Source organism: Clupea harengus, unplaced genomic scaffold (assembly GCF_900700415.2).
Source record: "Clupea harengus unplaced genomic scaffold, Ch_v2.0.2, whole genome shotgun sequence".
Classification (NCBI taxonomy): domain Eukaryota; kingdom Metazoa; phylum Chordata; class Actinopteri; order Clupeiformes; family Clupeidae; genus Clupea; species Clupea harengus.
This window is the reverse complement of record NW_024880196.1, coordinates 1-26,391: the sequence shown is the minus strand read 5'-3', so window position 1 is coordinate 26,391 and position 26,391 is coordinate 1. Positions and strand designations below refer to the sequence as shown.

At 41.6% G+C, this 26,391-nt stretch overlaps 1 protein-coding gene and 30 non-coding genes across 31 annotated transcripts; 1 reads left to right on the top strand and 30 right to left on the bottom strand.

The window, feature by feature from the left end:
* Window positions 1-325: 325 nt before the first annotated feature.
* trnar-ucg lies at window positions 326-398 on the bottom strand. The gene has a single exon. It is a non-coding gene; the product is annotated as a tRNA-Arg (tRNA).
* A 615-nt stretch (window positions 399-1,013) lies between these two features.
* trnar-ucg lies at window positions 1,014-1,086 on the bottom strand. The gene has a single exon. It is a non-coding gene; the product is annotated as a tRNA-Arg (tRNA).
* Window positions 1,087-1,357: 271 nt separating this feature from the next.
* On the bottom strand, window positions 1,358-1,430 carry trnar-ucg. The gene has a single exon. It is a non-coding gene; the product is annotated as a tRNA-Arg (tRNA).
* A 271-nt stretch (window positions 1,431-1,701) lies between these two features.
* Window positions 1,702-1,774, bottom strand: trnar-ucg. Its single transcript has one exon. It is a non-coding gene; the product is annotated as a tRNA-Arg (tRNA).
* A 796-nt stretch (window positions 1,775-2,570) lies between these two features.
* Window positions 2,571-2,643, bottom strand: trnar-ucg. Its single transcript has one exon. It is a non-coding gene; the product is annotated as a tRNA-Arg (tRNA).
* Window positions 2,644-2,908: 265 nt separating this feature from the next.
* trnar-ucg lies at window positions 2,909-2,981 on the bottom strand. The gene has a single exon. It is a non-coding gene; the product is annotated as a tRNA-Arg (tRNA).
* A 265-nt stretch (window positions 2,982-3,246) lies between these two features.
* trnar-ucg lies at window positions 3,247-3,319 on the bottom strand. Its single transcript has one exon. It is a non-coding gene; the product is annotated as a tRNA-Arg (tRNA).
* Window positions 3,320-3,590: 271 nt separating this feature from the next.
* Window positions 3,591-3,663, bottom strand: trnar-ucg. The gene has a single exon. It is a non-coding gene; the product is annotated as a tRNA-Arg (tRNA).
* A 271-nt stretch (window positions 3,664-3,934) lies between these two features.
* trnar-ucg lies at window positions 3,935-4,007 on the bottom strand. Its single transcript has one exon. It is a non-coding gene; the product is annotated as a tRNA-Arg (tRNA).
* A 609-nt stretch (window positions 4,008-4,616) lies between these two features.
* On the bottom strand, window positions 4,617-4,689 carry trnar-ucg. The gene has a single exon. It is a non-coding gene; the product is annotated as a tRNA-Arg (tRNA).
* Window positions 4,690-5,291: 602 nt separating this feature from the next.
* trnar-ucg lies at window positions 5,292-5,364 on the bottom strand. Its single transcript has one exon. It is a non-coding gene; the product is annotated as a tRNA-Arg (tRNA).
* Window positions 5,365-5,635: 271 nt separating this feature from the next.
* Window positions 5,636-5,708, bottom strand: trnar-ucg. The gene has a single exon. It is a non-coding gene; the product is annotated as a tRNA-Arg (tRNA).
* A 796-nt stretch (window positions 5,709-6,504) lies between these two features.
* trnar-ucg lies at window positions 6,505-6,577 on the bottom strand. The gene has a single exon. It is a non-coding gene; the product is annotated as a tRNA-Arg (tRNA).
* A 796-nt stretch (window positions 6,578-7,373) lies between these two features.
* trnar-ucg lies at window positions 7,374-7,446 on the bottom strand. The gene has a single exon. It is a non-coding gene; the product is annotated as a tRNA-Arg (tRNA).
* A 265-nt stretch (window positions 7,447-7,711) lies between these two features.
* Window positions 7,712-7,784, bottom strand: trnar-ucg. Its single transcript has one exon. It is a non-coding gene; the product is annotated as a tRNA-Arg (tRNA).
* Window positions 7,785-8,049: 265 nt separating this feature from the next.
* On the bottom strand, window positions 8,050-8,122 carry trnar-ucg. The gene has a single exon. It is a non-coding gene; the product is annotated as a tRNA-Arg (tRNA).
* Window positions 8,123-8,393: 271 nt separating this feature from the next.
* trnar-ucg lies at window positions 8,394-8,466 on the bottom strand. The gene has a single exon. It is a non-coding gene; the product is annotated as a tRNA-Arg (tRNA).
* A 271-nt stretch (window positions 8,467-8,737) lies between these two features.
* Window positions 8,738-8,810, bottom strand: trnar-ucg. The gene has a single exon. It is a non-coding gene; the product is annotated as a tRNA-Arg (tRNA).
* A 609-nt stretch (window positions 8,811-9,419) lies between these two features.
* On the bottom strand, window positions 9,420-9,492 carry trnar-ucg. The gene has a single exon. It is a non-coding gene; the product is annotated as a tRNA-Arg (tRNA).
* Window positions 9,493-10,095: 603 nt separating this feature from the next.
* trnar-ucg lies at window positions 10,096-10,168 on the bottom strand. The gene has a single exon. It is a non-coding gene; the product is annotated as a tRNA-Arg (tRNA).
* Window positions 10,169-10,439: 271 nt separating this feature from the next.
* Window positions 10,440-10,512, bottom strand: trnar-ucg. Its single transcript has one exon. It is a non-coding gene; the product is annotated as a tRNA-Arg (tRNA).
* Window positions 10,513-10,970: 458 nt separating this feature from the next.
* trnar-ucg lies at window positions 10,971-11,043 on the bottom strand. The gene has a single exon. It is a non-coding gene; the product is annotated as a tRNA-Arg (tRNA).
* A 603-nt stretch (window positions 11,044-11,646) lies between these two features.
* On the bottom strand, window positions 11,647-11,719 carry trnar-ucg. The gene has a single exon. It is a non-coding gene; the product is annotated as a tRNA-Arg (tRNA).
* A 271-nt stretch (window positions 11,720-11,990) lies between these two features.
* On the bottom strand, window positions 11,991-12,063 carry trnar-ucg. Its single transcript has one exon. It is a non-coding gene; the product is annotated as a tRNA-Arg (tRNA).
* A 796-nt stretch (window positions 12,064-12,859) lies between these two features.
* trnar-ucg lies at window positions 12,860-12,932 on the bottom strand. The gene has a single exon. It is a non-coding gene; the product is annotated as a tRNA-Arg (tRNA).
* Window positions 12,933-13,197: 265 nt separating this feature from the next.
* Window positions 13,198-13,270, bottom strand: trnar-ucg. Its single transcript has one exon. It is a non-coding gene; the product is annotated as a tRNA-Arg (tRNA).
* Window positions 13,271-15,161: 1,891 nt separating this feature from the next.
* trnar-ucg lies at window positions 15,162-15,234 on the bottom strand. The gene has a single exon. It is a non-coding gene; the product is annotated as a tRNA-Arg (tRNA).
* Window positions 15,235-15,505: 271 nt separating this feature from the next.
* Window positions 15,506-15,578, bottom strand: trnar-ucg. Its single transcript has one exon. It is a non-coding gene; the product is annotated as a tRNA-Arg (tRNA).
* Window positions 15,579-15,861: 283 nt separating this feature from the next.
* On the bottom strand, window positions 15,862-15,934 carry trnar-ucg. Its single transcript has one exon. It is a non-coding gene; the product is annotated as a tRNA-Arg (tRNA).
* Window positions 15,935-20,356: 4,422 nt separating this feature from the next.
* Window positions 20,357-21,826, top strand: LOC122131554 (the record flags this gene model as incomplete). The annotated part of the gene is made up of 1 exon (XM_042706235.1): window positions 20,357-21,826. A coding segment is annotated over exon 1 (1,470 nt), but the record flags the coding sequence as incomplete, so codon positions are not given.
* A 3,466-nt stretch (window positions 21,827-25,292) lies between these two features.
* Window positions 25,293-25,365, bottom strand: trnar-ucg. The gene has a single exon. It is a non-coding gene; the product is annotated as a tRNA-Arg (tRNA).
* Between the last annotated feature and the right edge of the window lie 1,026 nt (window positions 25,366-26,391).

The window sequence follows — 26,391 nt, the reverse complement described above, 5'->3', positions numbered from 1 at the left end:
GTTGCTACGGGGGTTTTACGCCATTTTGCGTTTATTGGATTTTTCCTGGTGAAAAAGGGGGAATAAATATTGCCTATTTGTTGAAGATTTTATCAGAGTGTGCCCACCAATCACTATTGTTTGACTGAAAAGCACTGATATGAGGAGCTACTACCATTACTGCTCCAATTGTAATTATATCTGAGGATTTGCATATCTCCTTCCAGGTACACTGGTACAGCATTTCATTATTAAAGAAACCGTGCTATTTTGGTTGATTTATGTCCATTTACTTGTTTGTTATTACTCACCATATATATATCTATTACAGATATTAGCAAACATGCGACCACGAAGGGACTCGAACCCTCAATCTTCTGATTCGAAGTCAGACGCCTTATCCATTAGGCCACACGGTCTTTTTCTTTGTCTTTGTTTTTGTCTTTGTCTTTGTCTTGTTGTAAGATGGACAGCCTGTCCCAAATTTTGGCATGAGAAAGGCGACAAAAAGATTTCCAACTGTCATGTAATCAAACATTCTCTTGTCAGATATCTTGACAGCGAGATATTGCCAACTGAAATTCCTAACGATTTTCCTATTGTTCAGATGTCTATAGTTGACCAGAACATCACATAGAGGCTATTTCGCTTGCAACACTTCTGGCATCTCTACCTATTGGGATATTAGCAAAGATACGACCACGAAGGGACTCAAACCCTCAATCTTCTGATTCGAAGTCAGACGCCTTATCCATTAGGCCACGCGGTCTTTTTCTTTGTTTTTGTCTTTGTCTTGTTGTAAGATGGACAGCCTGTCCCAAATTTTGTCATGAGAAAGGCGACAAAAAGATTTCCAACTGTCATGTAATCAAACATTCTCTTGTCAGATATCTTGACAGCGAGATATTGCCAACTGAAATTCCTAACGATTTTCCTATTGTTCAGATGTCTATAGTTGACCAGAACATCACATAGAGGCTATTTCGCTTGCAACACTTCTGGCATCTCTACCTATTGGGATATTAGCAAAGATACGACCACGAAGGGACTCGAACCCTCAATCTTCTGATTCGAAGTCAGACGCCTTATCCATTAGGCCACGCGGTCTTTTTCTTTGTCTTTGTTTTTGTCTTTGTCTTGTTGTAAGATGGACAGCCTGTCTCAAATTTTGTCATGAGAAAGGCGACAAAAAGATTTCCAACTGTCATGTAATCAAACATTCTCTTGTCAGATATCTTGACAGCGAGATATTGCCAACTGAAATTCCTAACGATTTTCCTATTGTTCAGATGTCTATAGTTGACCAGAACATCACATAGAGGCTATTTCGCTTGCAACACTTCTGGCATCTCTACCTATTGGGATATTAACAAAGATACGACCACGAAGGGACTCGAACCCTCAATCTTCTGATTCGAAGTCAGACGCCTTATCCATTAGGCCACGCGGTCTTTTTCTTTGTCTTTGTTTTTGTCTTTGTCTTGTTGTAAGATGGACAGCCTGTCCCAAATTTTGGCATGAGAAAGGCGACAAAAAGATTTCCAACTGTCATGTAATCAAACATTCTCTTGTCAGATATCTTGACAGCGAGATATTGCCAACTGAAATTCCTAACGATTTTCCTATTGTTCAGATGTCTATAGTTGACCAGAACATCACATAGAGGCTATTTCGCTTGCAACACTTCTGGCATCTCTACCTATTGGGATATTAGCAAAGATACGACCACGAAGGGACTCGAACCCTCAATCTTCTGATTCGAAGTCAGACGCCTTATCCATTAGGCCACGCGGTCTTTTTCTTTGTCTTTGTTTTTGTCTTTGTCTTGTTGTAAGATGGACAGCCTGTCTCAAATTTTGTCATGAGAAAGGCGACAAAAAGATTTCCAACTGTCATGTAATCAAACATTCTCTTGTCAGATATCTTGACAGCGAGATATTGCCAACTGAAATTCCTAACGATTTTCCTATTATTCAGATGTCTATAGTTGACCAGAACATCGCTGATGACGCAACATAGAGGTTATTTTGCTAGCAACACTTCTGGCATTTCTGCCTATTGGGATATTAGCAAAGATACGACCACGAAGGGACTCGAACTTGTCAGATATCTTGACAGCGAGATATTGCCAACTGAAATTCCTAACGATTTTCCTATTATTCAGATGTCTATAGTTGACCAGAACATCACATAGAGGCTATTTCGCTTGCAACACTTCTGGCATCTCTGCCTATTGGGTTATTAGCAAAGATACGCCCACGAAGGGACTCGAACCCTCAATCTTCTGATTCGAAGTCAGACGCCTTATCCATTAGGCCACGCGGTCTTTTTCTTTGTTTTTGTCTTTGTCTTGTTGTAAGATGGACAGCCTGTCCCAAATTTTGGCATGAGAAAGGCGACAAAAAGATTTCCAACTGTCATGTAATCAAACATTCTCTTGTCAGATATCTTGACAGCGAGATATTGCCAACTGAAATTCCTAACGATTTTCCTATTGTTCAGATGTCTATAGTTGACCAGAACATCACATAGAGGCTATTTCGCTTGCAACACTTCTGGCATCTCTACCTATTGGGATATTAGCAAAGATACGACCACGAAGGGACTCGAACCCTCAATCTTCTGATTCGAAGTCAGACGCCTTATCCATTAGGCCACGCGGTCTTTTTCTTTGTTTTTGTCTTTGTCTTGTTGTAAGATGGACAGCCTGTCCCAAATTTTGGCATGAGAAAGGCGACAAAAAGATTTCCAACTGTCATGTAATCAAACATTCTCTTGTCAGATATCTTGACAGCGAGATATTGCCAACTGAAATTCCTAACGATTTTCCTATTGTTCAGATGTCTATAGTTGACCAGAACATCACATAGAGGCTATTTCGCTTGCAACACTTCTGGCATCTCTACCTATTGGGATATTAGCAAAGATACGACCACGAAGGGACTCGAACCCTCAATCTTCTGATTCGAAGTCAGACGCCTTATCCATTAGGCCACGCGGTCTTTTTCTTTGTATTTGTCTTTGTCTTGTTGTAAGATGGACAGCCTGTCCCAAATTTTGGCATGAGAAAGGCGACAAAAAGATTTCCAACTGTCATGTAATCAAACATTCTCTTGTCAGATATCTTGACAGCGAGATATTGCCAACTGAAATTCCTAACGATTTTCCTATTGTTCAGATGTCTATAGTTGACCAGAACATCACATAGAGGCTATTTCGCTTGCAACACTTCTGGCATCTCTACCTATTGGGATATTAGCAAAGATACGACCACGAAGGGACTCGAACCCTCAATCTTCTGATTCGAAGTCAGACGCCTTATCCATTAGGCCACGCGGTCTTTTTCTTTGTCTTTGTTTTTGTCTTTGTCTTGTTGTAAGATGGACAGCCTGTCTCAAATTTTGTCATGAGAAAGGCGACAAAAAGATTTCCAACTGTCATGTAATCAAACATTCTCTTGTCAGATATCTTGACAGCGAGATATTGCCAACTGAAATTCCTAACGATTTTCCTATTGTTCAGATGTCTATAGTTGACCAGAACATCACATAGAGGCTATTTCGCTTGCAACACTTCTGGCATCTCTACCTATTGGGATATTAGCAAAGATACGACCACGAAGGGACTCGAACCCTCGATCTTCTGATTCGAAGTCAGACGCCTTATCCATTAGGCCACGCAGTCTTTTTCTTTGTCTTTGTTTTTGTCTTTGTCTTGTTGTAAGATGGACAGCCTGTCCCAAATTTTGGCATGAGAAAGGCGACAAAAAGATTTCCAACTGTCATGTAATCAAACATTCTCTTGTCAGATATCTTGACAGCGAGATATTGCCAACTGAAATTCCTAACGATTTTCCTATTGTTCAGATGTCTATAGTTGACCAGAACATCACATAGAGGCTATTTCGCTTGCAACACTTCTGGCATCTCTACCTATTGGGATATTAGCAAAGATACGACCACGAAGGGACTCGAACCCTCAATCTTCTGATTCGAAGTCAGACGCCTTATCCATTAGGCCACGCGGTCTTTTTCTTTGTATTTGTCTTTGTCTTGTTGTAAGATGGACAGCCTGTCCCAAATTTTGGCATGAGAAAGGCGACAAAAAGATTTCCAACTGTCATGTAATCAAACATTCTCTTGTCAGATATCTTGACAGCGAGATATTGCCAACTGAAATTCCTAACGATTTTCCTATTGTTCAGATGTCTATAGTTGACCAGAACATCACATAGAGGCTATTTCGCTTGCAACACTTCTGGCATCTCTACCTATTGGGATATTAGCAAAGATACGACCACTAAGGGACTCGAACCCTCAATCTTCTGATTCGAAGTCAGACGCCTTATCCATTAGGCCACGCGGTCTTTTTCTTTGTCTTTGTTTTTGTCTTTGTCTTGTTGTAAGATGGACAGCCTGTCTCAAATTTTGTCATGAGAAAGGCGACAAAAAGATTTCCAACTGTCATGTAATCAAACATTCTCTTGTCAGATATCTTGACAGCGAGATATTGCCAACTGAAATTCCTAACGATTTTCCTATTGTTCAGATGTCTATAGTTGACCAGAACATCACATAGAGGCTATTTCGCTTGCAACACTTCTGGCATCTCTACCTATTGGGATATTAGCAAAGATACGACCACGAAGGGACTCGAACCCTCAATCTTCTGATTCGAAGTCAGACGCCTTATCCATTAGGCCACGCGGTCTTTTTCTTTGTTTTTGTCTTTGTCTTGTTGTAAGATGGACAGCCTGTCCCAAATTTTGGCATGAGAAAGGCGACAAAAAGATTTCCAACTGTCATGTAATCAACATTCTCTTGTCAGATATCTTGACAGCGAGATATTGCCAACTGAAATTCCTAGCGATTTTCCTATTGTTCAGATGTCTATAGTTGACCAGAACATCACATAGAGGCTATTTCGCTTGCAACACTTCTGGCATCTCTACCTATTGGGATATTAGCAAAGATACGATCACGAAGGGACTCGAACCCTCAATCTTCTGATTCGAAGTCAGACGCCTTATCCATTAGGCCACGCGGTCTTTTTCTTTGTTTTTGTCTTTGTCTTGTTGTAAGATGGACAGCCTGTCCCAAATTTTGGCATGAGAAAGGCGACAAAAAGATTTCCAACTGTCATGTAATCAAACATTCTCTTGTCAGATATCTTGACAGCGAGATATTGCCAACTGAAATTCCTAACGATTTTCCTATTGTTCAGATGTCTATAGTTGACCAGAACATCACATAGAGGCTATTTCGCTTGCAACACTTCTGGCATCTCTACCTATTGGGATATTAGCAAAGATACGACCACGAAGGGACTCGAACCCTCAATCTTCTGATTCGAAGTCAGACGCCTTATCCATTAGGCCACGCGGTCTTTTTCTTTGTCTTTGTTTTTGTCTTTGTCTTGTTGTAAGATGGACAGCCTGTCTCAAATTTTGTCATGAGAAAGGCGACAAAAAGATTTCCAACTGTCATGTAATCAAACATTCTCTTGTCAGATATCTTGACAGCGAGATATTGCCAACTGAAATTCCTAACGATTTTCCTATTGTTCAGATGTCTATAGTTGACCAGAACATCACATAGAGGCTATTTCGCTTGCAACACTTCTGGCATCTCTACCTATTGGGATATTAGCAAAGATACGACCACGAAGGGACTCGAACCCTCAATCTTCTGATTCGAAGTCAGACGCCTTATCCATTAGGCCACGCGGTCTTTTTCTTTGTCTTTGTTTTTGTCTTTGTCTTGTTGTAAGATGGACAGCCTGTCTCAAATTTTGTCATGAGAAAGGCGACAAAAAGATTTCCAACTGTCATGTAATCAAACATTCTCTTGTCAGATATCTTGACAGCGAGATATTGCCAACTGAAATTCCTAACGATTTTCCTATTATTCAGATGTCTATAGTTGACCAGAACATCGCTGATGACGCAACATAGAGGTTATTTTGCTAGCAACACTTCTGGCATTTCTGCCTATTGGGATATTAGCAAAGATACGACCACGAAGGGACTCGAACTTGTCAGATATCTTGACAGCGAGATATTGCCAACTGAAATTCCTAACGATTTTCCTATTATTCAGATGTCTATAGTTGACCAGAACATCACATAGAGGCTATTTCGCTTGCAACACTTCTGGCATCTCTGCCTATTGGGTTATTAGCAAAGATACGCCCACGAAGGGACTCGAACCCTCAATCTTCTGATTCGAAGTCAGACGCCTTATCCATTAGGCCACGCGGTCTTTTTCTTTGTTTTTGTCTTTGTCTTGTTGTAAGATGGACAGCCTGTCCCAAATTTTGGCATGAGAAAGGCGACAAAAAGATTTCCAACTGTCATGTAATCAAACATTCTCTTGTCAGATATCTTGACAGCGAGATATTGCCAACTGAAATTCCTAACGATTTTCCTATTGTTCAGATGTCTATAGTTGACCAGAACATCACATAGAGGCTATTTCGCTTGCAACACTTCTGGCATCTCTACCTATTGGGATATTAGCAAAGATACGACCACGAAGGGACTCGAACCCTCAATCTTCTGATTCGAAGTCAGACGCCTTATCCATTAGGCCACGCGGTCTTTTTCTTTGTCTTTGTTTTTGTCTTTGTCTTGTTGTAAGATGGACAGCCTGTCTCAAATTTTGTCATGAGAAAGGCGACAAAAAGATTTCCAACTGTCATGTAATCAAACATTCTCTTGTCAGATATCTTGACAGCGAGATATTGCCAACTGAAATTCCTAACGATTTTCCTATTATTCAGATGTCTATAGTTGACCAGAACATCGCTGATGACGCAACATAGAGGTTATTTTGCTAGCAACACTTCTGGCATTTCTGCCTATTGGGATATTAGCAAAGATACGACCACGAAGGGACTCGAACTTGTCAGATATCTTGACAGCGAGATATTGCCAACTGAAATTCCTAACGATTTTCCTATTATTCAGATGTCTATAGTTGACCAGAACATCACATAGAGGCTATTTCGCTTGCAACACTTCTGGCATCTCTGCCTATTGGGTTATTAGCAAAGATACGCCCACGAAGGGACTCGAACCCTCAATCTTCTGATTCGAAGTCAGACGCCTTATCCATTAGGCCACGCGGTCTTTTTCTTTGTTTTTGTCTTTGTCTTGTTGTAAGATGGACAGCCTGTCCCAAATTTTGGCATGAGAAAGGCGACAAAAAGATTTCCAACTGTCATGTAATCAAACATTCTCTTGTCAGATATCTTGACAGCGAGATATTGCCAACTGAAATTCCTAACGATTTTCCTATTGTTCAGATGTCTATAGTTGACCAGAACATCACATAGAGGCTATTTCGCTTGCAACACTTCTGGCATCTCTACCTATTGGGATATTAGCAAAGATACGACCACGAAGGGACTCGAACCCTCAATCTTCTGATTCGAAGTCAGACGCCTTATCCATTAGGCCACGCGGTCTTTTTCTTTGTTTTTGTCTTTGTCTTGTTGTAAGATGGACAGCCTGTCCCAAATTTTGGCATGAGAAAGGCGACAAAAAGATTTCCAACTGTCATGTAATCAAACATTCTCTTGTCAGATATCTTGACAGCGAGATATTGCCAACTGAAATTCCTAACGATTTTCCTATTGTTCAGATGTCTATAGTTGACCAGAACATCACATAGAGGCTATTTCGCTTGCAACACTTCTGGCATCTCTACCTATTGGGATATTAGCAAAGATACGACCACGAAGGGACTCGAACCCTCAATCTTCTGATTCGAAGTCAGACGCCTTATCCATTAGGCCACGCGGTCTTTTTCTTTGTATTTGTCTTTGTCTTGTTGTAAGATGGACAGCCTGTCCCAAATTTTGGCATGAGAAAGGCGACAAAAAGATTTCCAACTGTCATGTAATCAAACATTCTCTTGTCAGATATCTTGACAGCGAGATATTGCCAACTGAAATTCCTAACGATTTTCCTATTGTTCAGATGTCTATAGTTGACCAGAACATCACATAGAGGCTATTTCGCTTGCAACACTTCTGGCATCTCTACCTATTGGGATATTAGCAAAGATACGACCACGAAGGGACTCGAACCCTCAATCTTCTGATTCGAAGTCAGACGCCTTATCCATTAGGCCACGCGGTCTTTTTCTTTGTCTTTGTTTTTGTCTTTGTCTTGTTGTAAGATGGACAGCCTGTCTCAAATTTTGTCATGAGAAAGGCGACAAAAAGATTTCCAACTGTCATGTAATCAAACATTCTCTTGTCAGATATCTTGACAGCGAGATATTGCCAACTGAAATTCCTAACGATTTTCCTATTGTTCAGATGTCTATAGTTGACCAGAACATCACATAGAGGCTATTTCGCTTGCAACACTTCTGGCATCTCTACCTATTGGGATATTAGCAAAGATACGACCACGAAGGGACTCGAACCCTCGATCTTCTGATTCGAAGTCAGACGCCTTATCCATTAGGCCACGCAGTCTTTTTCTTTGTCTTTGTTTTTGTCTTTGTCTTGTTGTAAGATGGACAGCCTGTCCCAAATTTTGGCATGAGAAAGGCGACAAAAAGATTTCCAACTGTCATGTAATCAAACATTCTCTTGTCAGATATCTTGACAGCGAGATATTGCCAACTGAAATTCCTAACGATTTTCCTATTGTTCAGATGTCTATAGTTGACCAGAACATCACATAGAGGCTATTTCGCTTGCAACACTTCTGGCATCTCTACCTATTGGGATATTAGCAAAGATACGACCACGAAGGGACTCGAACCCTCAATCTTCTGATTCGAAGTCAGACGCCTTATCCATTAGGCCACGCGGTCTTTTTCTTTGTATTTGTCTTTGTCTTGTTGTAAGATGGACAGCCTGTCCCAAATTTTGGCATGAGAAAGGCGACAAAAAGATTTCCAACTGTCATGTAATCAAACATTCTCTTGTCAGATATCTTGACAGCGAGATATTGCCAACTGAAATTCCTAACGATTTTCCTATTGTTCAGATGTCTATAGTTGACCAGAACATCACATAGAGGCTATTTCGCTTGCAACACTTCTGGCATCTCTACCTATTGGGATATTAGCAAAGATACGACCACTAAGGGACTCGAACCCTCAATCTTCTGATTCGAAGTCAGACGCCTTATCCATTAGGCCACGCGGTCTTTTTCTTTGTCTTTGTTTTTGTCTTTGTCTTGTTGTAAGATGGACAGCCTGTCTCAAATTTTGTCATGAGAAAGGCGACAAAAAGATTTCCAACTGTCATGTAATCAAACATTCTCTTGTCAGATATCTTGACAGCGAGATATTGCCAACTGAAATTCCTAACGATTTTCCTATTGTTCAGATGTCTATAGTTGACCAGAACATCACATAGAGGCTATTTCGCTTGCAACACTTCTGGCATCTCTACCTATTGGGATATTAGCAAAGATACGACCACGAAGGGACTCGAACCCTCAATCTTCTGATTCGAAGTCAGACGCCTTATCCATTAGGCCACGCGGTCTTTTTCTTTGTTTTTGTCTTTGTCTTGTTGTAAGATGGACAGCCTGTCCCAAATTTTGGCATGAGAAAGGCGACAAAAAGATTTCCAACTGTCATGTAATCAAACATTCTCTTGTCAGATATCTTGACAGCGAGATATTGCCAACTGAAATTCCTAGCGATTTTCCTATTGTTCAGATGTCTATAGTTGACCAGAACATCACATAGAGGCTATTTCGCTTGCAACACTTCTGGCATCTCTACCTATTGGGATATTAGCAAAGATACGATCACGAAGGGACTCGAACCCTCAATCTTCTGATTCGAAGTCAGACGCCTTATCCATTAGGCCACGCGGTCTTTTTCTTTGTTTTTGTCTTTGTCTTGTTGTAAGATGGACAGCCTGTCCCAAATTTTGGCATGAGAAAGGCGACAAAAAGATTTCCAACTGTCATGTAATCAAACATTCTCTTGTCAGATATCTTGACAGCGAGATATTGCCAACTGAAATTCCTAACGATTTTCCTATTGTTCAGATGTCTATAGTTGACCAGAACATCACATAGAGGCTATTTCGCTTGCAACACTTCTGGCATCTCTACCTATTGGGATATTAGCAAAGATACGACCACGAAGGGACTCGAACCCTCAATCTTCTGATTCGAAGTCAGACGCCTTATCCATTAGGCCACGCGGTCTTTTTCTTTGTCTTTGTTTTTGTCTTTGTCTTGTTGTAAGATGGACAGCCTGTCTCAAATTTTGTCATGAGAAAGGCGACAAAAAGATTTCCAACTGTCATGTAATCAAACATTCTCTTGTCAGATATCTTGACAGCGAGATATTGCCAACTGAAATTCCTAACGATTTTCCTATTGTTCAGATGTCTATAGTTGACCAGAACATCACATAGAGGCTATTTCGCTTGCAACACTTCTGGCATCTCTACCTATTGGGATATTAGCAAAGATACGACCACGAAGGGACTCGAACCCTCAATCTTCTGATTCGAAGTCAGACGCCTTATCCATTAGGCCACGCGGTCTTTTTCTTTGTCTTTGTTTTTGTCTTTGTCTTGTTGTAAGATGGACAGCCTGTCTCAAATTTTGTCATGAGAAAGGCGACAAAAAGATTTCCAACTGTCATGTAATCAAACATTCTCTTGTCAGATATCTTGACAGCGAGATATTGCCAACTGAAATTCCTAACGATTTTCCTATTATTCAGATGTCTATAGTTGACCAGAACATCGCTGATGACGCAACATAGAGGTTATTTTGCTAGCAACACTTCTGGCATTTCTGCCTATTGGGATATTAGCAAAGATACGACCACGAAGGGACTCGAACTTGTCAGATATCTTGACAGCGAGATATTGCCAACTGAAATTCCTAACGATTTTCCTATTGTTCAGATGTCTATAGTTGACCAGAACATCACATAGAGGCTATTTCGCTTGCAACACTTCTGGCATCTCTACCTATTGGGATATTAGCAAAGATACGACCACGAAGGGACTCGAACCCTCAATCTTCTGATTCGAAGTCAGACGCCTTATCCATTAGGCCACGCGGTCTTTTTCTTTGTTTTTGTCTTTGTCTTGTTGTAAGATGGACAGCCTGTCCCAAATTTTGGCATGAGAAAGGCGACAAAAAGATTTCCAACTGTCATGTAATCAAACATTCTCTTGTCAGATATCTTGACAGCGAGATATTGCCAACTGAAATTCCTAGCGATTTTCCTATTGTTCAGATGTCTATAGTTGACCAGAACATCACATAGAGGCTATTTCGCTTGCAACACTTCTGGCATCTCTACCTATTGGGATATTAGCAAAGATACGATCACGAAGGGACTCGAACCCTCAATCTTCTGATTCGAAGTCAGACGCCTTATCCATTAGGCCACGCGGTCTTTTTCTTTGTTTTTGTCTTTGTCTTGTTGTAAGATGGACAGCCTGTCCCAAATTTTGGCATGAGAAAGGCGACAAAAAGATTTCCAACTGTCATGTAATCAAACATTCTCTTGTCAGATATCTTGACAGCGAGATATTGCCAACTGAAATTCCTAACGATTTTCCTATTGTTCAGATGTCTATAGTTGACCAGAACATCACATAGAGGCTATTTCGCTTGCAACACTTCTGGCATCTCTACCTATTGGGATATTAGCAAAGATACGACCACGAAGGGACTCGAACCCTCAATCTTCTGATTCGAAGTCAGACGCCTTATCCATTAGGCCACGCGGTCTTTTTCTTTGTCTTTGTTTTTGTCTTTGTCTTGTTGTAAGATGGACAGCCTGTCTCAAATTTTGTCATGAGAAAGGCGACAAAAAGATTTCCAACTGTCATGTAATCAAACATTCTCTTGTCAGATATCTTGACAGCGAGATATTGCCAACTGAAATTCCTAACGATTTTCCTATTGTTCAGATGTCTATAGTTGACCAGAACATCACATAGAGGCTATTTCGCTTGCAACACTTCTGGCATCTCTACCTATTGGGATATTAGCAAAGATACGACCACGAAGGGACTCGAACCCTCAATCTTCTGATTCGAAGTCAGACGCCTTATCCATTAGGCCACGCGGTCTTTTTCTTTGTCTTTGTTTTTGTCTTTGTCTTGTTGTAAGATGGACAGCCTGTCTCAAATTTTGTCATGAGAAAGGCGACAAAAAGATTTCCAACTGTCATGTAATCAAACATTCTCTTGTCAGATATCTTGACAGCGAGATATTGCCAACTGAAATTCCTAACGATTTTCCTATTATTCAGATGTCTATAGTTGACCAGAACATCGCTGATGACGCAACATAGAGGTTATTTTGCTAGCAACACTTCTGGCATTTCTGCCTATTGGGATATTAGCAAAGATACGACCACGAAGGGACTCGAACTTGTCAGATATCTTGACAGCGAGATATTGCCAACTGAAATTCCTAACGATTTTCCTATTATTCAGATGTCTATAGTTGACCAGAACATCACATAGAGGCTATTTCGCTTGCAACACTTCTGGCATCTCTGCCTATTGGGTTATTAGCAAAGATACGCCCACGAAGGGACTCGAACCCTCAATCTTCTGATTCGAAGTCAGACGCCTTATCCATTAGGCCACGCGGTCTTTTTCTTTGTTTTTGTCTTTGTCTTGTTGTAAGATGGACAGCCTGTCCCAAATTTTGGCATGAGAAAGGCGACAAAAAGATTTCCAACTGTCATGTAATCAAACATTCTCTTGTCAGATATCTTGACAGCGAGATATTGCCAACTGAAATTCCTAACGATTTTCCTATTGTTCAGATGTCTATAGTTGACCAGAACATCACATAGAGGCTATTTCGCTTGCAACACTTCTGGCATCTCTACCTATTGGGATATTAGCAAAGATACGACCACGAAGGGACTCGAACCCTCAATCTTCTGATTCGAAGTCAGACGCCTTATCCATTAGGCCACGCGGTCTTTTTCTTTGTTTTTGTCTTTGTCTTGTTGTAAGATGGACAGCCTGTCCCAAATTTTGGCATGAGAAAGGCGACAAAAAGATTTCCAACTGTCATGTAATCAAACATTCTCTTGTCAGATATCTTGACAGCGAGATATTGCCAACTGAAATTCCTAACGATTTTCCTATTGTTCAGATGTCTATAGTTGACCAGAACATCACATAGAGGCTATTTCGCTTGCAACACTTCTGGCATCTCTACCTATTGGGATATTAGCAAAGATACGACCACGAAGGGACTCGAACCCTCAATCTTCTGATTCGAAGTCAGACGCCTTATCCATTAGGCCACGCGGTCTTTTTCTTTGTATTTGTCTTTGTCTTGTTGTAAGATGGACAGCCTGTCCCAAATTTTGGCATGAGAAAGGCGACAAAAAGATTTCCAACTGTCATGTAATCAAACATTCTCTTGTCAGATATCTTGACAGCGAGATATTGCCAACTGAAATTCCTAACGATTTTCCTATACGACAATTCACCGTGACGTCACAACAACAAATAACTTACTTCCGGGTGGCAAACGTCGCCCCTGCCCATAGTAAACCTTAACAAACCAACAGGATTTTCCATGTAATTTAACCAAGGTACGAACACGTTTAATCATAATTGTGAATATGATAACATCACAATTTATGAGTATGATCTTGTGAACTGAAAAACGAGACGTTCCCGATGTCGTTGCTGTTGACATTTGTTAGCGAGTAACGGTCATATTGTATCAAACTCGTAGTGACTGAGATCGCTACAATATCCAACTTAACGATGGACGATTTTCAGGACTGTTTGTAGCTTTCCAGCTATCTGTCTGGACACAAGATTTTTTCCATACAGATATTAATAAAGTACCTACCTATCTATCTTATTGACAGTATTGAAAACTTTGTCATTGTATTGTAGATAAGCAGTTTTGAGGATTTGTGCTCTCTTAGCAGATGTGGTTGGACTGGAGTTAGGTAACTCAGGTCCCAGGTGTTGTTATTGGGCAAAATCAGTGTGGTCAGCATCAGGGTTTGGCCGACCTGCATTATAAAAAAAGATTTGAGTAACTGTATCATAGCCAAGCCAGATCACCCCACTGTGTGTGGTTTGTTTATTTACAACAACAGGACTAGCATTCTCACGCTAGCAAGCTTGCACGATATGCTACCGTTATGCTACCCAACAGCAACCCAACAAAAACGTTTCATAAATGACCTGTGAGAAAATGTCTTCCGCAAATCCGGTCATTAGTGGTTGGTTGCCAGCCTGTCCAGTTTGGTACCGTTAGATGCAACGAGACCGCCCGGTAAACGTACTAAGGCTGGATCTGTGCTAGCGTTATCCACCCGTCTTAGTCTCTGTATCTAGTGGTTCCGTATTACAACCCCAAACACAACACGTTTTCGGCATGACGTTAATCGATTCGTAAATTAACTAGTGTACTGTCCTCGTTGAGGTGTGATAACTTCAACTAGACAGCGAGCTAAACTCTCTTAAATTCATAAAGATGAAGAATGTCTTGTATTCTTGTTTGCAGATTTATTCTTCAAATTTTACTGAATCCACGACAATAAATTCAAGTGATCAAAGGGTGAAAGAGAGTGAAACTAGAACAGAAAAAGCAAAATGTTGCAATTAGCCAAGTCACCTAGTTCCATGGATTAAGAAAGCACATGTTAAGCTAACTGTTAACATTTCCTAATAGCATCCACGTTTTAACATAGCCTTTTTAGCATTATAACTACGTTTTTAAACAATGAAATTAACTTAGATATAACAAGATACAGCGATGCCTCTGCTGGGGAATCAACCTGTAAGAAGGAATCTCTCCGGCGAAATGACTGTCAGCTTGCCGTTTCCAAATTATTCTGAACAATTTTACCTGCCTACTTCCTGCACAGCTCAAAATTACAACGTCAAAATCAAAGTCTGGATGAAACTGATTTTTTTTTTACAAATTCGACAAGTCAAATTATATGCCTGGAGGCAGAACAACTATAAACTACTATGTTATGCTACTATGCTACTATACTAACAGCTGTTGACAGGATGACAGTTAGCCACCCGGAAGTACCTTGGCAACCTTTGTTTACCAACATTCTGATTAGGTCTATTGTTCAGATGTCTATAGTTGACCAGAACATCACATAGAGGCTATTTCGCTTGCAACACTTCTGGCATCTCTACCTATTGGGATATTAGCAAAGATACGACCACGAAGGGACTCGAACCCTCAATCTTCTGATTCGAAGTCAGACGCCTTATCCATTAGGCCACGCGGTCTTTTTCTTTGTCTTTGTTTTTGTCTTTGTCTTGTTGTAAGATGGACAGCCTGTCTCAAATTTTGTCATGAGAAAGGCGACAAAAAGATTTCCAACTGTCATGTAATCAAACATTCTCTTGTCAGATATCTTGACAGCGAGATATTGCCAACTGAAATTCCTAACGATTTTCCTATTGTTCAGATGTCTATAGTTGACCAGAACATCACATAGAGGCTATTTCGCTTGCAACACTTCTGGCATCTCTACCTATTGGGATATTAGCAAAGATACGACCACGAAGGGACTCGAACCCTCGATCTTCTGATTCGAAGTCAGACGCCTTATCCATTAGGCCACGCAGTCTTTTTCTTTGTCTTTGTTTTTGTCTTTGTCTTGTTGTAAGATGGACAGCCTGTCTCAAATTTTGTCATGAGAAAGGCGACAAAAAGATTTCCAACTGTCATGTAATCAAACATTCTCTTGTCAGATATCTTGACAGCGAGATATTGCCAACTGAAATTCCTAACGATTTTCCTATTGTTCAGATGTCTATAGTTGACCAGAACATCACTGATGACGCAACATAGAGGTTATTTTGCTTGCAACACTTCTGGCATTTCTGCCTATTGGGATATTAGCAAAGATACGACCACGAAGGGACTCGAACCCTCGATCTTCTGATTCGAAGTCAGACGCCTTATCCATTAGGCCACGCGGTCTTTTTCTTTGTCTTTGTTTTTGTCTCTGTCTTGTTGTAAGATGGACAGCCTGTCCCAAATTTTGGCATGAGAAAGGCGACAAAAAGATTTCCAACTGTCATGTAATCAAACTGATGGAGATAATTACCAAACACTGTTAATGACTTTTGAATATATGAATCAAGTGCCTTGTTTTAATAATTATCTTATATGCTTTTCTCTTTAACAGGGACATGGCTTTTCTGTGTTCCTGTGTAAGTTAGAATATTAGGTGCCACTTAGTCTGCATTTTGTACAAGAGTATGTTTAGACCAGAAGTGATAATAAGGGACGAACTGTGCTTCTTCCGACCTTGGGCAAAATTTCCATCCTTGCCTCCGACGTGAGAAATCCACCACGTGGTTTTCCCTGCTGAATGCTCAACTTCTGTCTATATAAACCTTGTGCGATGTGTTTATCATTGCTTCACTTTCATCCTTGTGCTGTGAGTGAGCCCGATTGCAATTGCTCTTGTTGAATAAATATACTGATTGACAACTCTGGAGTCCTGAAGTAACTTGAGGGTGAATTTTCACCTATCATATTTGGGGGCTCGTGACCGGGATTCCAACAACCTCTTCGACTCTCCACGCTGGGCTAATTATCAGGATCTGAAACCGTTCACGGGGGAGACAACATCTCCTTTTCTAAAGACCTCCAACTTGAATTGGAAGGAGGCCAGGGCCTGCCAGCGAGGAGAGCCGAGAGTGAAGGAACTGAATCGGACTGTAGGGGGTGGACTCCGAGCTGTTTGTGAGTATATTGTTGGTTTATTGTTTGTTTCGGTTTTGTGTACACGTGTCTTCGAGTGGGGCTGTGTTGCCTGTTCTCCGCGGGGTAGAGAGAGAATTCTTTAAGGTTACAGACTTGTTAGAGATATTCCTGCTTGCCTCGTGTGTTGAACGAATTTGCTAGCTGTGTAAAAAGGTTGTTGTAAATGAGAGATAAACCTGCGTGGTAGGGGGTCCTCCGCAAACTCTTCAGGGTGTGAATGAGAGATAAACCTGCGTGGTAGGGGGTCCTCCGCAAACTCTTCGGGGTAAATTAGAGATATATCCCCTTGGCCACTGGAAGCCTGTACAAACTCTCTAGACCTATTTCTAGACGACTCCGGAGAAGTTTTAAAGGTCTATCCGTTCCCTCTTACCTTGTGTTGTTTTAGACTAAAGAGTTTTAACAATAATTAAAAATGGGAAACAAGGGATCTAAAATTGATGACATATCCCAGTTAGAGGGGGATATGAAACATATGGCAATACAAGCAAGCGCTGACTGTGTAAGGCATAGACATATGTGGAAAAAAGATTTTGGATTTGAGGGAGAGCTAAAAGTAGAGGCAACTGCTGACTTGATACAAAAAATCAGAGAGAAGGCCTGTGGTGATAACCACATGCAAGAAAAACTTGGGTTAAGGGAGGCCCAAATATGGCAGGTGTAGCGAAAAGGAGAGCCACTAATCAAAGAGAGTCAGTAAACGAACAATTACAAAAGATACAACAACACCTGATTGCTTACAAAGCAAATGAGGATAATGATGCACCAGTGATAGGCAGAACTAGGAGAGCAGAGGAGCAACCTCCTCTGCTTATTCAGATTGATGATACACCAGTGATAGACATAACTGGCAGAGCGAATGAGGAGCAACCTCCTGTGCTTATCCCTATTCCAGCAATATATCCACCACTTCCGGCTCCAATAGATCCGTTTTCATGGGGAACTATTGACAACCCAACAAATACAGTGCTACGCCCTGTAACCCCCGGACAACCTCCTAGAGGAAGATTCTCCCAACGTGTTAGAGATAACAGAAAAGCAAATACAAATAGACTGTTAGGAAATGATCCACTTATCGAAGCTGAAGAAAATGATCTAATTGCTCCGATGATAGAAATGCCAAACCCTAATGCAGGGGATCAAGACACTAATCCTACAGTGTGGGTATATAGAGCTTGGACAATAAACGATGTGAAAAGCGTAACCGCTGACATACCACACCCTAAAGATGGCCCAGAAGATTGCATTGCAAAGCTAAGACTGATGGCAGACAGTTTCCGTCCGAACGCAGCTGAGTTCGAGACATGTGTCAGAGAAGTCCTGGGAATAGAGTGGTACCAGGTCGCTGATACCTGGACTGCGATCGGCCAGAACGGCAGACCACTGAACTATTCACAAGACAATACCAGTGAGTATTGGACTAGAATAGACGCCCTCATAGGGAGAATACAACAACATTTCCGTGGACACGCAGACTTCTCTAAGATAGCTGATTGTATGCAAAAAGAAAAAGAAACAATTCAAGAATACTTAGAAAGACTAAGGAAAATTTTCAAAGTACATAGTGGGATGACCGAACCACCTGTATGGGAAGATGAAGGGCCTTACGCAATGCAGTTAAAAAATGCATTCATGGGAGGGATGAGAACGGAAATCAGCACGTTTATAAAAAAACATCTGATACAATGGCAAAAGAACGGGTTTAACCCTGTTAAGCAAATGGCTGCTCATGCAGAAAGCTTTATCCTAGAGAAAGAAAAGAAAATGGTTAACAAATTTGAAATCCATGAGGTACAAACAGACCGTGAGACGACACGCAGGGGGCAATCTAATAGAAGAAAAGGGGGAGGAAGAAGAGGAGGAAACAAGGGAAATAGAAGGTCAGAAAACTGGGAGAATTACTGTTATGTATGTGGGAAAGACGGGCATTGGGCCAAAGACTGCCACAACAGAGCTCAAAGGGAAAGACATGACAACGGAGTTAATTGGGAAAGGGATGACAACAGAGTTCCTAGGGAAAGGGAGGACAGAAGACAATGACTAGACGTAACAGCTGGAGAGAGGTGGCCACCTCCTCCCAGCCCGACTGAGGGTTACTTAGAAGACAATGACACAGAGGAAATTTTAAACATTGATTATGAAAATGTCTTTGCTTTAATGGCTACTCCAAACAGCGCAAGACTTACACTGATAATGGCAGGAAAAACAATGACATTTTTGTGTGACTCTGGTGCCTGCAGAACAGTACTCAGAGAGAAAGACATGACGGGCACGGTGAGATTGTCTGGAGAGAAAGTCATAGTCAGATCCGCCTCTGGGCATCTCGAAACTGAGCCGTACACCGATCCTATTGTCTTCGAAGACCCGCAAACGGGCAAAACAGCTCAATGTCAGATTATTGTTTCAAAAACATGCCCCATTAATTTACTAGGAAGAGATGTTATGTGTGGGTTGGGGATTGGAGTTGTTCCAACAACATATGGCCTTAAGCCGATAAGGGTCAGTGAGCAAGAGGGTGAGGGGCTGATAAAGGAGTGACAAACAGTTTATCTGACCACTGAGGAGGAAACTGAGCTAAATTGTCTCCCCAAACAGTTATGGTCACAAGGGCCTGCGGATGTAGGTAAAATAACTGGCATAGCTCCTGTTGAGATAACACCTAAAGGGTCATATCGACCTTATCAAAGACAATACCCATTAAGAAGAGAAGCCATAGAAGGCATAGCTCCTGTGTTCAAAACACTCAGAGAAAGAGGGGTAATAATACCTTGCCCAGACTCCCCATGTAACACACCGATTTTTCCTGTAAAAAAGGCACCCCCCTCACAGAGTTGGCGAATGGTGCAGGATTTAAAAGCAGTAAATCTTGCAGTCATTCCCAGAGCTCCCATTGTACCTGACCCCAGCACTCTGTTAAATGAAATACCTAAGAATGCGACTCATTTTTCTGTAATTGACTTAGCAAATGCATTTTTTTCAATTACAGTGAAACCCGAGTGCCAGTTCTGGTTTGCCTTCACTTTTGAGGGAAAACGCTGGACTTGGACTCGGCTACCACAAGGGTACTGTGAATCACCCACTATATTTTCACAGGCCATGAGCTCAAACTTAGCTAAATTCACACCACCTGGACTTAGTAATCTCCTCCTTTATGTTGATGACATCCTTGTCTCATCCCCTGATCAGGAGACTTGTAAACAAGATACCATAGCCTTATTGAAATTTTTAGCGGAACAAGGCCACAAAGCCAGTAAAAACAAGTTACAGCTGTGGTCCACTGAAGTTAAATATCTGGGCTATGTTATCTCAGCACTGGGTCGCTCACTAGACCCAGAGAGAAAGAAAGCTATTTTAGCAGCACCCCAACCACAGACAAAGAAACAGATGATGTCCTTTTTGGGAATAACTAACTTCTGTAGACAGTGGATTCCTAACTATGCGTTGGAGACACAAATATTACAGAGTTTAATTTATTCTCAACCCATGTCAGCAAGAGATCTTATTGAATGGACTGAGGAGGCTAGGCAAGCATTTGATCACATTAAGCAACTTTTGGTTAGTTCTGCTGTCTTAGCACATCCATGACACGACAAGCCGTTCATACAAGCCGTAGACTGTAAAAAAGGTTATATGACATCTTTGTTAATGCAGGAGTGGGGACTTAAGTTGAGACCAGTGGCATATTATTCCACACGGCTAGATCCAGTAGCCCAAGCAATGTCTGAATGTTTACAAGCAGTAGTGGCTGCAGCCTTGGCGGTGCAGGCCTCTGCTCCTATTGTACTATACAGTCCACTTACACTGAAGGTTCCACATGCGGTATCTGTTTTGTTGCTACAACAAAAACATGCTTACATGTCACCAGCCAGACACTTATCTTGCATGACTGTTTTGCTCTCGCAGCCTCATATCACTATTGAGCGCTGTGTGACTTTAAACCCAGCTACACTTTTACCTACGGCAGAGGATGGGAACCCACATGATTGTGTTGCTGAGACAGATAAGACAATGGCAGCCAGAGCTGACCTACGAGATATGCCTTTTCCAGAAGCTGATTTAACTATGTTTGTTGATGGTTCAAGCAAAAAGAACCTTGATGGCAGTAATGCAACGGGTTACGCTGTAGTCACAGCAGAGAAAACCTTGAAGGCAGAGCCACTACCTCCCCACTATTCCGCACAGGCAGCGGAACTGATTGCCCTTACTGAAGCATGCAAGCTTGGTACTGAAAAGACAGTTAATATCTACACAGATAGCAACTATGCTTTCTCCACATGCCATGTGTTCGCAGGTCAGTGGGCAAACAGGGGAATGATCACATCTACAGGTAAACCTATCACACATAGAGACCTGATACTAGAACTGATATCAGCACTACAACTTCCAAAAGCAGTGGCAATCATGAAGTGCGCTGCGCACACACATGCAAAAGACCCGGTTTCATTGGGAAACCACAAAGCAGACGAAGCCGCAAAACAGGCCGCACTGCAACAACCATCTGACAGATACACAATTGAAGAATTAGACCTCACAATATTGAAAGACATGCAACACCAAGCACCAAAACACGAAAAAAGATTGTGGTTAAAACACGGAGCAAAGCAAACTGACGAAGGCCTGTGGGAAAATGGAAACATGCCAATCTTACCGAAAGCACTGTACAGATATGTTGCGACATTGAGTCATGGGGTGACTCATATCTCAAAGGGTGGGATGTGCTATGAGGTAGATAAGATCTTTACTACCTATGGATTTACTTCTTATTCAAAGCATTTTTGTGAAAGATGTTTAATCTGTGCAAAGAATAATCCACAGGGGAACTTCAGACCGAAACCTGGCAAGTTTCCAGAACCACAATATCCTTTTGAATATCTGTGCATGGATTTCATTGAACTAAACCTGGATGAGGGGAAGAAATATTGCCTAGTCATAGTAGATGTGTTTACTAGATGGGTAGAAGTATTTCCAAGTAAGAAGGCAGATGCTCATGCAGTAGCCAAGGCATTATGTGCGGGAATTATCCCTAAATTCGGAATTCCTACCAGGATCTACAGTGATAATGGTCCTCATTTTGTGAACCAAACACTGCGTTTGATCAGCGTACAAATGGGGATAGAACTGAAAAATCACTGTTCATACCACCCTCAGTCAGCAGGACTGGTGGAAAGGACAAATCAAACGATTAAAAGCAAACTAAGGAAAGCAATGCAAGATACGGGCAAAGGATGGGTCCATTGTTTACCATTAGTGGAACTAAGCATGCATGTAGTTAAGTCAGCAAAAGGATTGTCACCATTTGAAATGATGTATGGAAGACCCTATACTGCCCCAGCTCTTAAACCATTTGCTAAAACAGACGAAGAGATTGAATACACACTTTCAGAGTACATGGCAAAGATGTTGTCAAAACTAAATGCTCTCAGACTTCTCTCCCCTCCGCAGGAACACTGTGAGGCTGAATTCAAGGTCGGACCAGGAGATTGGGTTCTAACCAAAAGTCTCAAAAGAAAACATTGGCACTCGCCCCGGTGGGTAGGGCCATACCAAGTGCTACTGTCAACACCTACCGCAGTCAAAATAGCCGAGAGAGCCACGTGGATACATCTGACTCACTGTAAACGGGTAAGCCTGCACACGGCTGAGGCAGAGGAATAAAGATCATCTTTCTTTGCTGTTTCCAGGGAGTGCCCACTGTGACAGAAGACCAGCCTACAAAGGGGTTTAGATGTTTAGATTCTATTCGTCTCAACCGCTGGCAGAAGATACAGTACTGTCCTGGGGGATTAGAACCTAGTGGAAATTGTGGAGTGAGAGGTCTCTTCCTCTGTAAAGTCATGGGAGGTTACTCAAAGTGGGCCAAGGTATGTGGGGGACTCTTAGCAACGACTGTAGGATTTTACATTGTTGTTCTATTAACATACTTATGGATGAGACAGCAGAGACCAGCCCTGGACGAATATCCACGATGGGACCTGGCTAAAGATCATCCATGGTGGAAATGGGTAAATCAGACCGTCCGAACGCACATACCACAAGGTGACTGTTTAGTCTGTGCAGGGCCCAGGGTGCCGACCAAACCACTCCTGGCGACCCCTGTACCTTATGACATAGATCACTGTGATAAAGAATTTTTAGAAACTGAAGCCTGGAAGGAACATGTCAAATTACTCCTAGATAACAAGTGCACGTGTAAGATGTGCCATCTAGCGGACGCTTCGTGTCGTAGAAAAGACTGTTCACAACTTCCTGCCCAATGTAACTACATACGACAGCCAATGTGTTCTGCAGAATGTTTGCTGATGATGGGAAATAGGGCGTTTAATGATACAGCTATACAGCATGACTGTTCACATTTTAATTGGCCCTACATGCCAGACAATGTTGCACCACCTCCACACATTATTAGCAAAGATGCCCTGTTTGAATGCTATTTGAAACCTGGGGAAAAGAACGATGCACACCTAGGACACTGGACACAATGTAAGACCATTACACATGTGCTTGATAATGGGAGAGAAATACAGTTAAATACTTCCAGTGAATGTAGAACAGCGGGGATGTGTTTGAATGGCAGACTTCTTGAAGTACAGGATATAGCCATAGCTGATATGTGGTGGTTATGTGGGGAAGGAAAACTAAGAGCTACACTGCCTGTGGGTTGGTCTGGAACTTGTGCTAGAACAATGTTAGTACAACCCTTTCAGATTACCCCCAGGTCCAAGACTCACCAGTACCTGAGGAACGTTCCAATGCATTCCGTACGAGGGAGGAGAGAAGCAGGGGATGACAGCGGGATCTGGTTCGACGGCCTGGGCATTCCCCGAGGCATTCCAGACTACTACAAGGCCTTGAACCCAGCAGCGAATGGCCTGGCATCTACCCTTTGCCCCTGGTGCGTCATCGGAGCACACACAGACTGGATTAACTTCCTTTACTACACTGAGATGAAGTTCCAAAACCTGACCAGAGACGGACTACAAAAGATCAGAGAAGAACTACAAGCAAACTCCAGGGTAACACGACAAAACACAGCTGTGCTTGAAATTCTCACTGCCATGAATGGAGGCATTTGTGTCATGCTTGGTACGGACCAATGTTGCACATATGTCCCTGACAACACCGGAGATGGGAAAGACTTAGATCTGATCCTACAAAAGATGCAAAAGTTGTCAGACAAAATGCAAGAGGGAATTGGCACGCAGGATTGGTTCGGTGCCCTGCCAAGAATGTTTTCCTCATGGGAAGAAATTTTGATGTCTTGTGTGGGAGTGATTTTGGTTATTCTGTGTCTGTTGGCAACCTGTGCATGCTGTGTTGTACCCTGTATACGGAAGATGGTGACTGGAATGATTAACACTGCTGACAACCAATACCTTGCCTTACAAATACAGAGCGCTTGTGCCTCTGATGGAAATTTTGCTTGATAATTACTTACGAAGGTAGATGAATAATGCTCAGTAATGATCTCTGTTCCGAAAATCCATGTGAAGAAGCTCAGAGTGATGATTTTGAGGTTATCCATTGAAATTGATAATGTACGCTTATAATGTTGATTTGTGATTATGATTGTAATTTTGATTATCCATTGAAACGGATAAAAGGGTGGATTGATGGAGATAATTACCAAACACTGTTAATGACTTTTGAATATATGAATCAAGTGCCTTGTTTTAATAATTATCTTATATGCTTTTCTCTTTAACAGGGACATGGCTTTTCTGTGTTCCTGTGTAACTTAGAATATTAGGTGCCACTTAGTCTGCATTTTGTACAAGAGTATGTTTAGACCAGAAGTGATAATAAGGGACGAACTGTGCTTCTTCCGACCTTGGGCAAAACTTCCATCCTTGCCTCCGACGTGAGAAATCCACCACGTGGTTTTCCCTGCTGAATGCTCAACTTCTGTCTATATAAACCTTGTGCGATGTGTTTATCATTGCTTCACTTTCATCCTTGTGCTGTGAGTGAGCCCGATTGCAATTGCTCTTGTTGAATAAATATACTGATTGACAACTCTGGAGTCCTGAAGTAACTTGAGGGTGAATTTTCACCTATCACAAACATTCTCTTGTCAGATATCTTGACAGCGAGATATTGCCAACTGAAATTCCTAACGATTTTCCTATTATTCAGATGTCTATAGTTGACCAGAACATCACATAGAGGCTATTTCGCTTGCAAAACTTCTGGCATCTCTGCCTTTTGGGATATTAGCAAAGATACGACCATGAAGGGACTCGAACCCTCAATCTTCTGATTCGAAGTCAGACGCCTTATCCATTAGGCCACGCAGTCTTTTTCTTTGTCTTTGTTTTTGTCTTTGTCTTGTTGTAAGATGGACAGCCTGTCCCAAATGTTGGCATGAGAAAGGCGACAAAAAGATTTCCAACTGTCATGTAATCAAACATTCTCTTGTCAGATATCTTGACAGCGAGATATTGCCAACTGAAATTCCTAACGATTTTCCTATTATTCAGATGTCTATAGTTGACCAGAACATCACATAGAGGCTATTTTGCTTGCAACACTTCTGGCATTTCTGCCTATTGGGATATTAGCAAAGATACGACCACGAAGGGACTCGAACCCTCAATCTTCTGATTCGAAGTCAGACGCCTTATCCATTAGGCCACGCGGTCTTTTTCTTTGTCTTTGTTTTTTGTCTTTGTCTTGTTGTAAGATGGACAGCCTGTCCCAAATGTTGGCATGAGAAAGGCGACAAAAAGATTTCCAACTGTCATGTAATCAAACATTCTCTTGTCAGATATCTTGACAGCGAGATATTGCCAACTGAAATTCCTAACGATTTTCCTATTATTCAGATGTCTATAGTTGACCAGAACATCACTGATGACGCAACATAGAGGTTATTTTGCTTGCAACACTTCTGGCATTTCTGCCTATTGGGATATTAGCAAAGATACGACCACGAAGGGACTTAACCCTCAATCTTCTGATTCGAAGTCAGACGCCTTATCCATTAGGCCACGCGGTCTTTTTCTTTGTCTTTTGATCGTCTTGTTAAGATGGACAGCCTTTTTCTTTGTTTTTGTCTTTGTCTTGTTGTAAGATGGACAGCCTGTCCAAATTTTGGCATGAGAAAGGCGACAAAAAGATTTCCAACTGTCATGTAATCAAACATTCTCTTGTCAGATATCTTGACACAGAGATATTGCCAACTGAAATTCCTAACGATTTTCCTATTATTCAGATGTCTATAGTTGACCAGAACATCACATAGAGGGTTTTCGCTTGCAACACTTCTGGCATTTCTGCCTATTGGGATATTAGCAAAGATACGATTAGCCACGCCGGTCTTTTTTCTTTGTCTTTGTTTTTGTCTTTGTCTTGTTGTAAGATGGACAGCCTGTCCAAATGTTGGCATGAGAAAGGCGACAAAAAGATTTCCAACTGTCATGTAATCAAACATTCTCTTGTCAGATATCTTGACAGCGAGATATTGCCAACTGAAATTCCTAACGATTTTCCTTTTATTCAGAATGTCTATAGTTGACCAGAACATCACATAGAGGCTATTTTGCTTGCAACACTTCTGGCATTTCTGCCTATTGGGATATTAGCAAAGATACGACCACGAAGGGACTCGAACAAATCTGATTCGAAGTCAGACGCCTTATCCATTAGGCCACGCGGTCTTTTTCTTT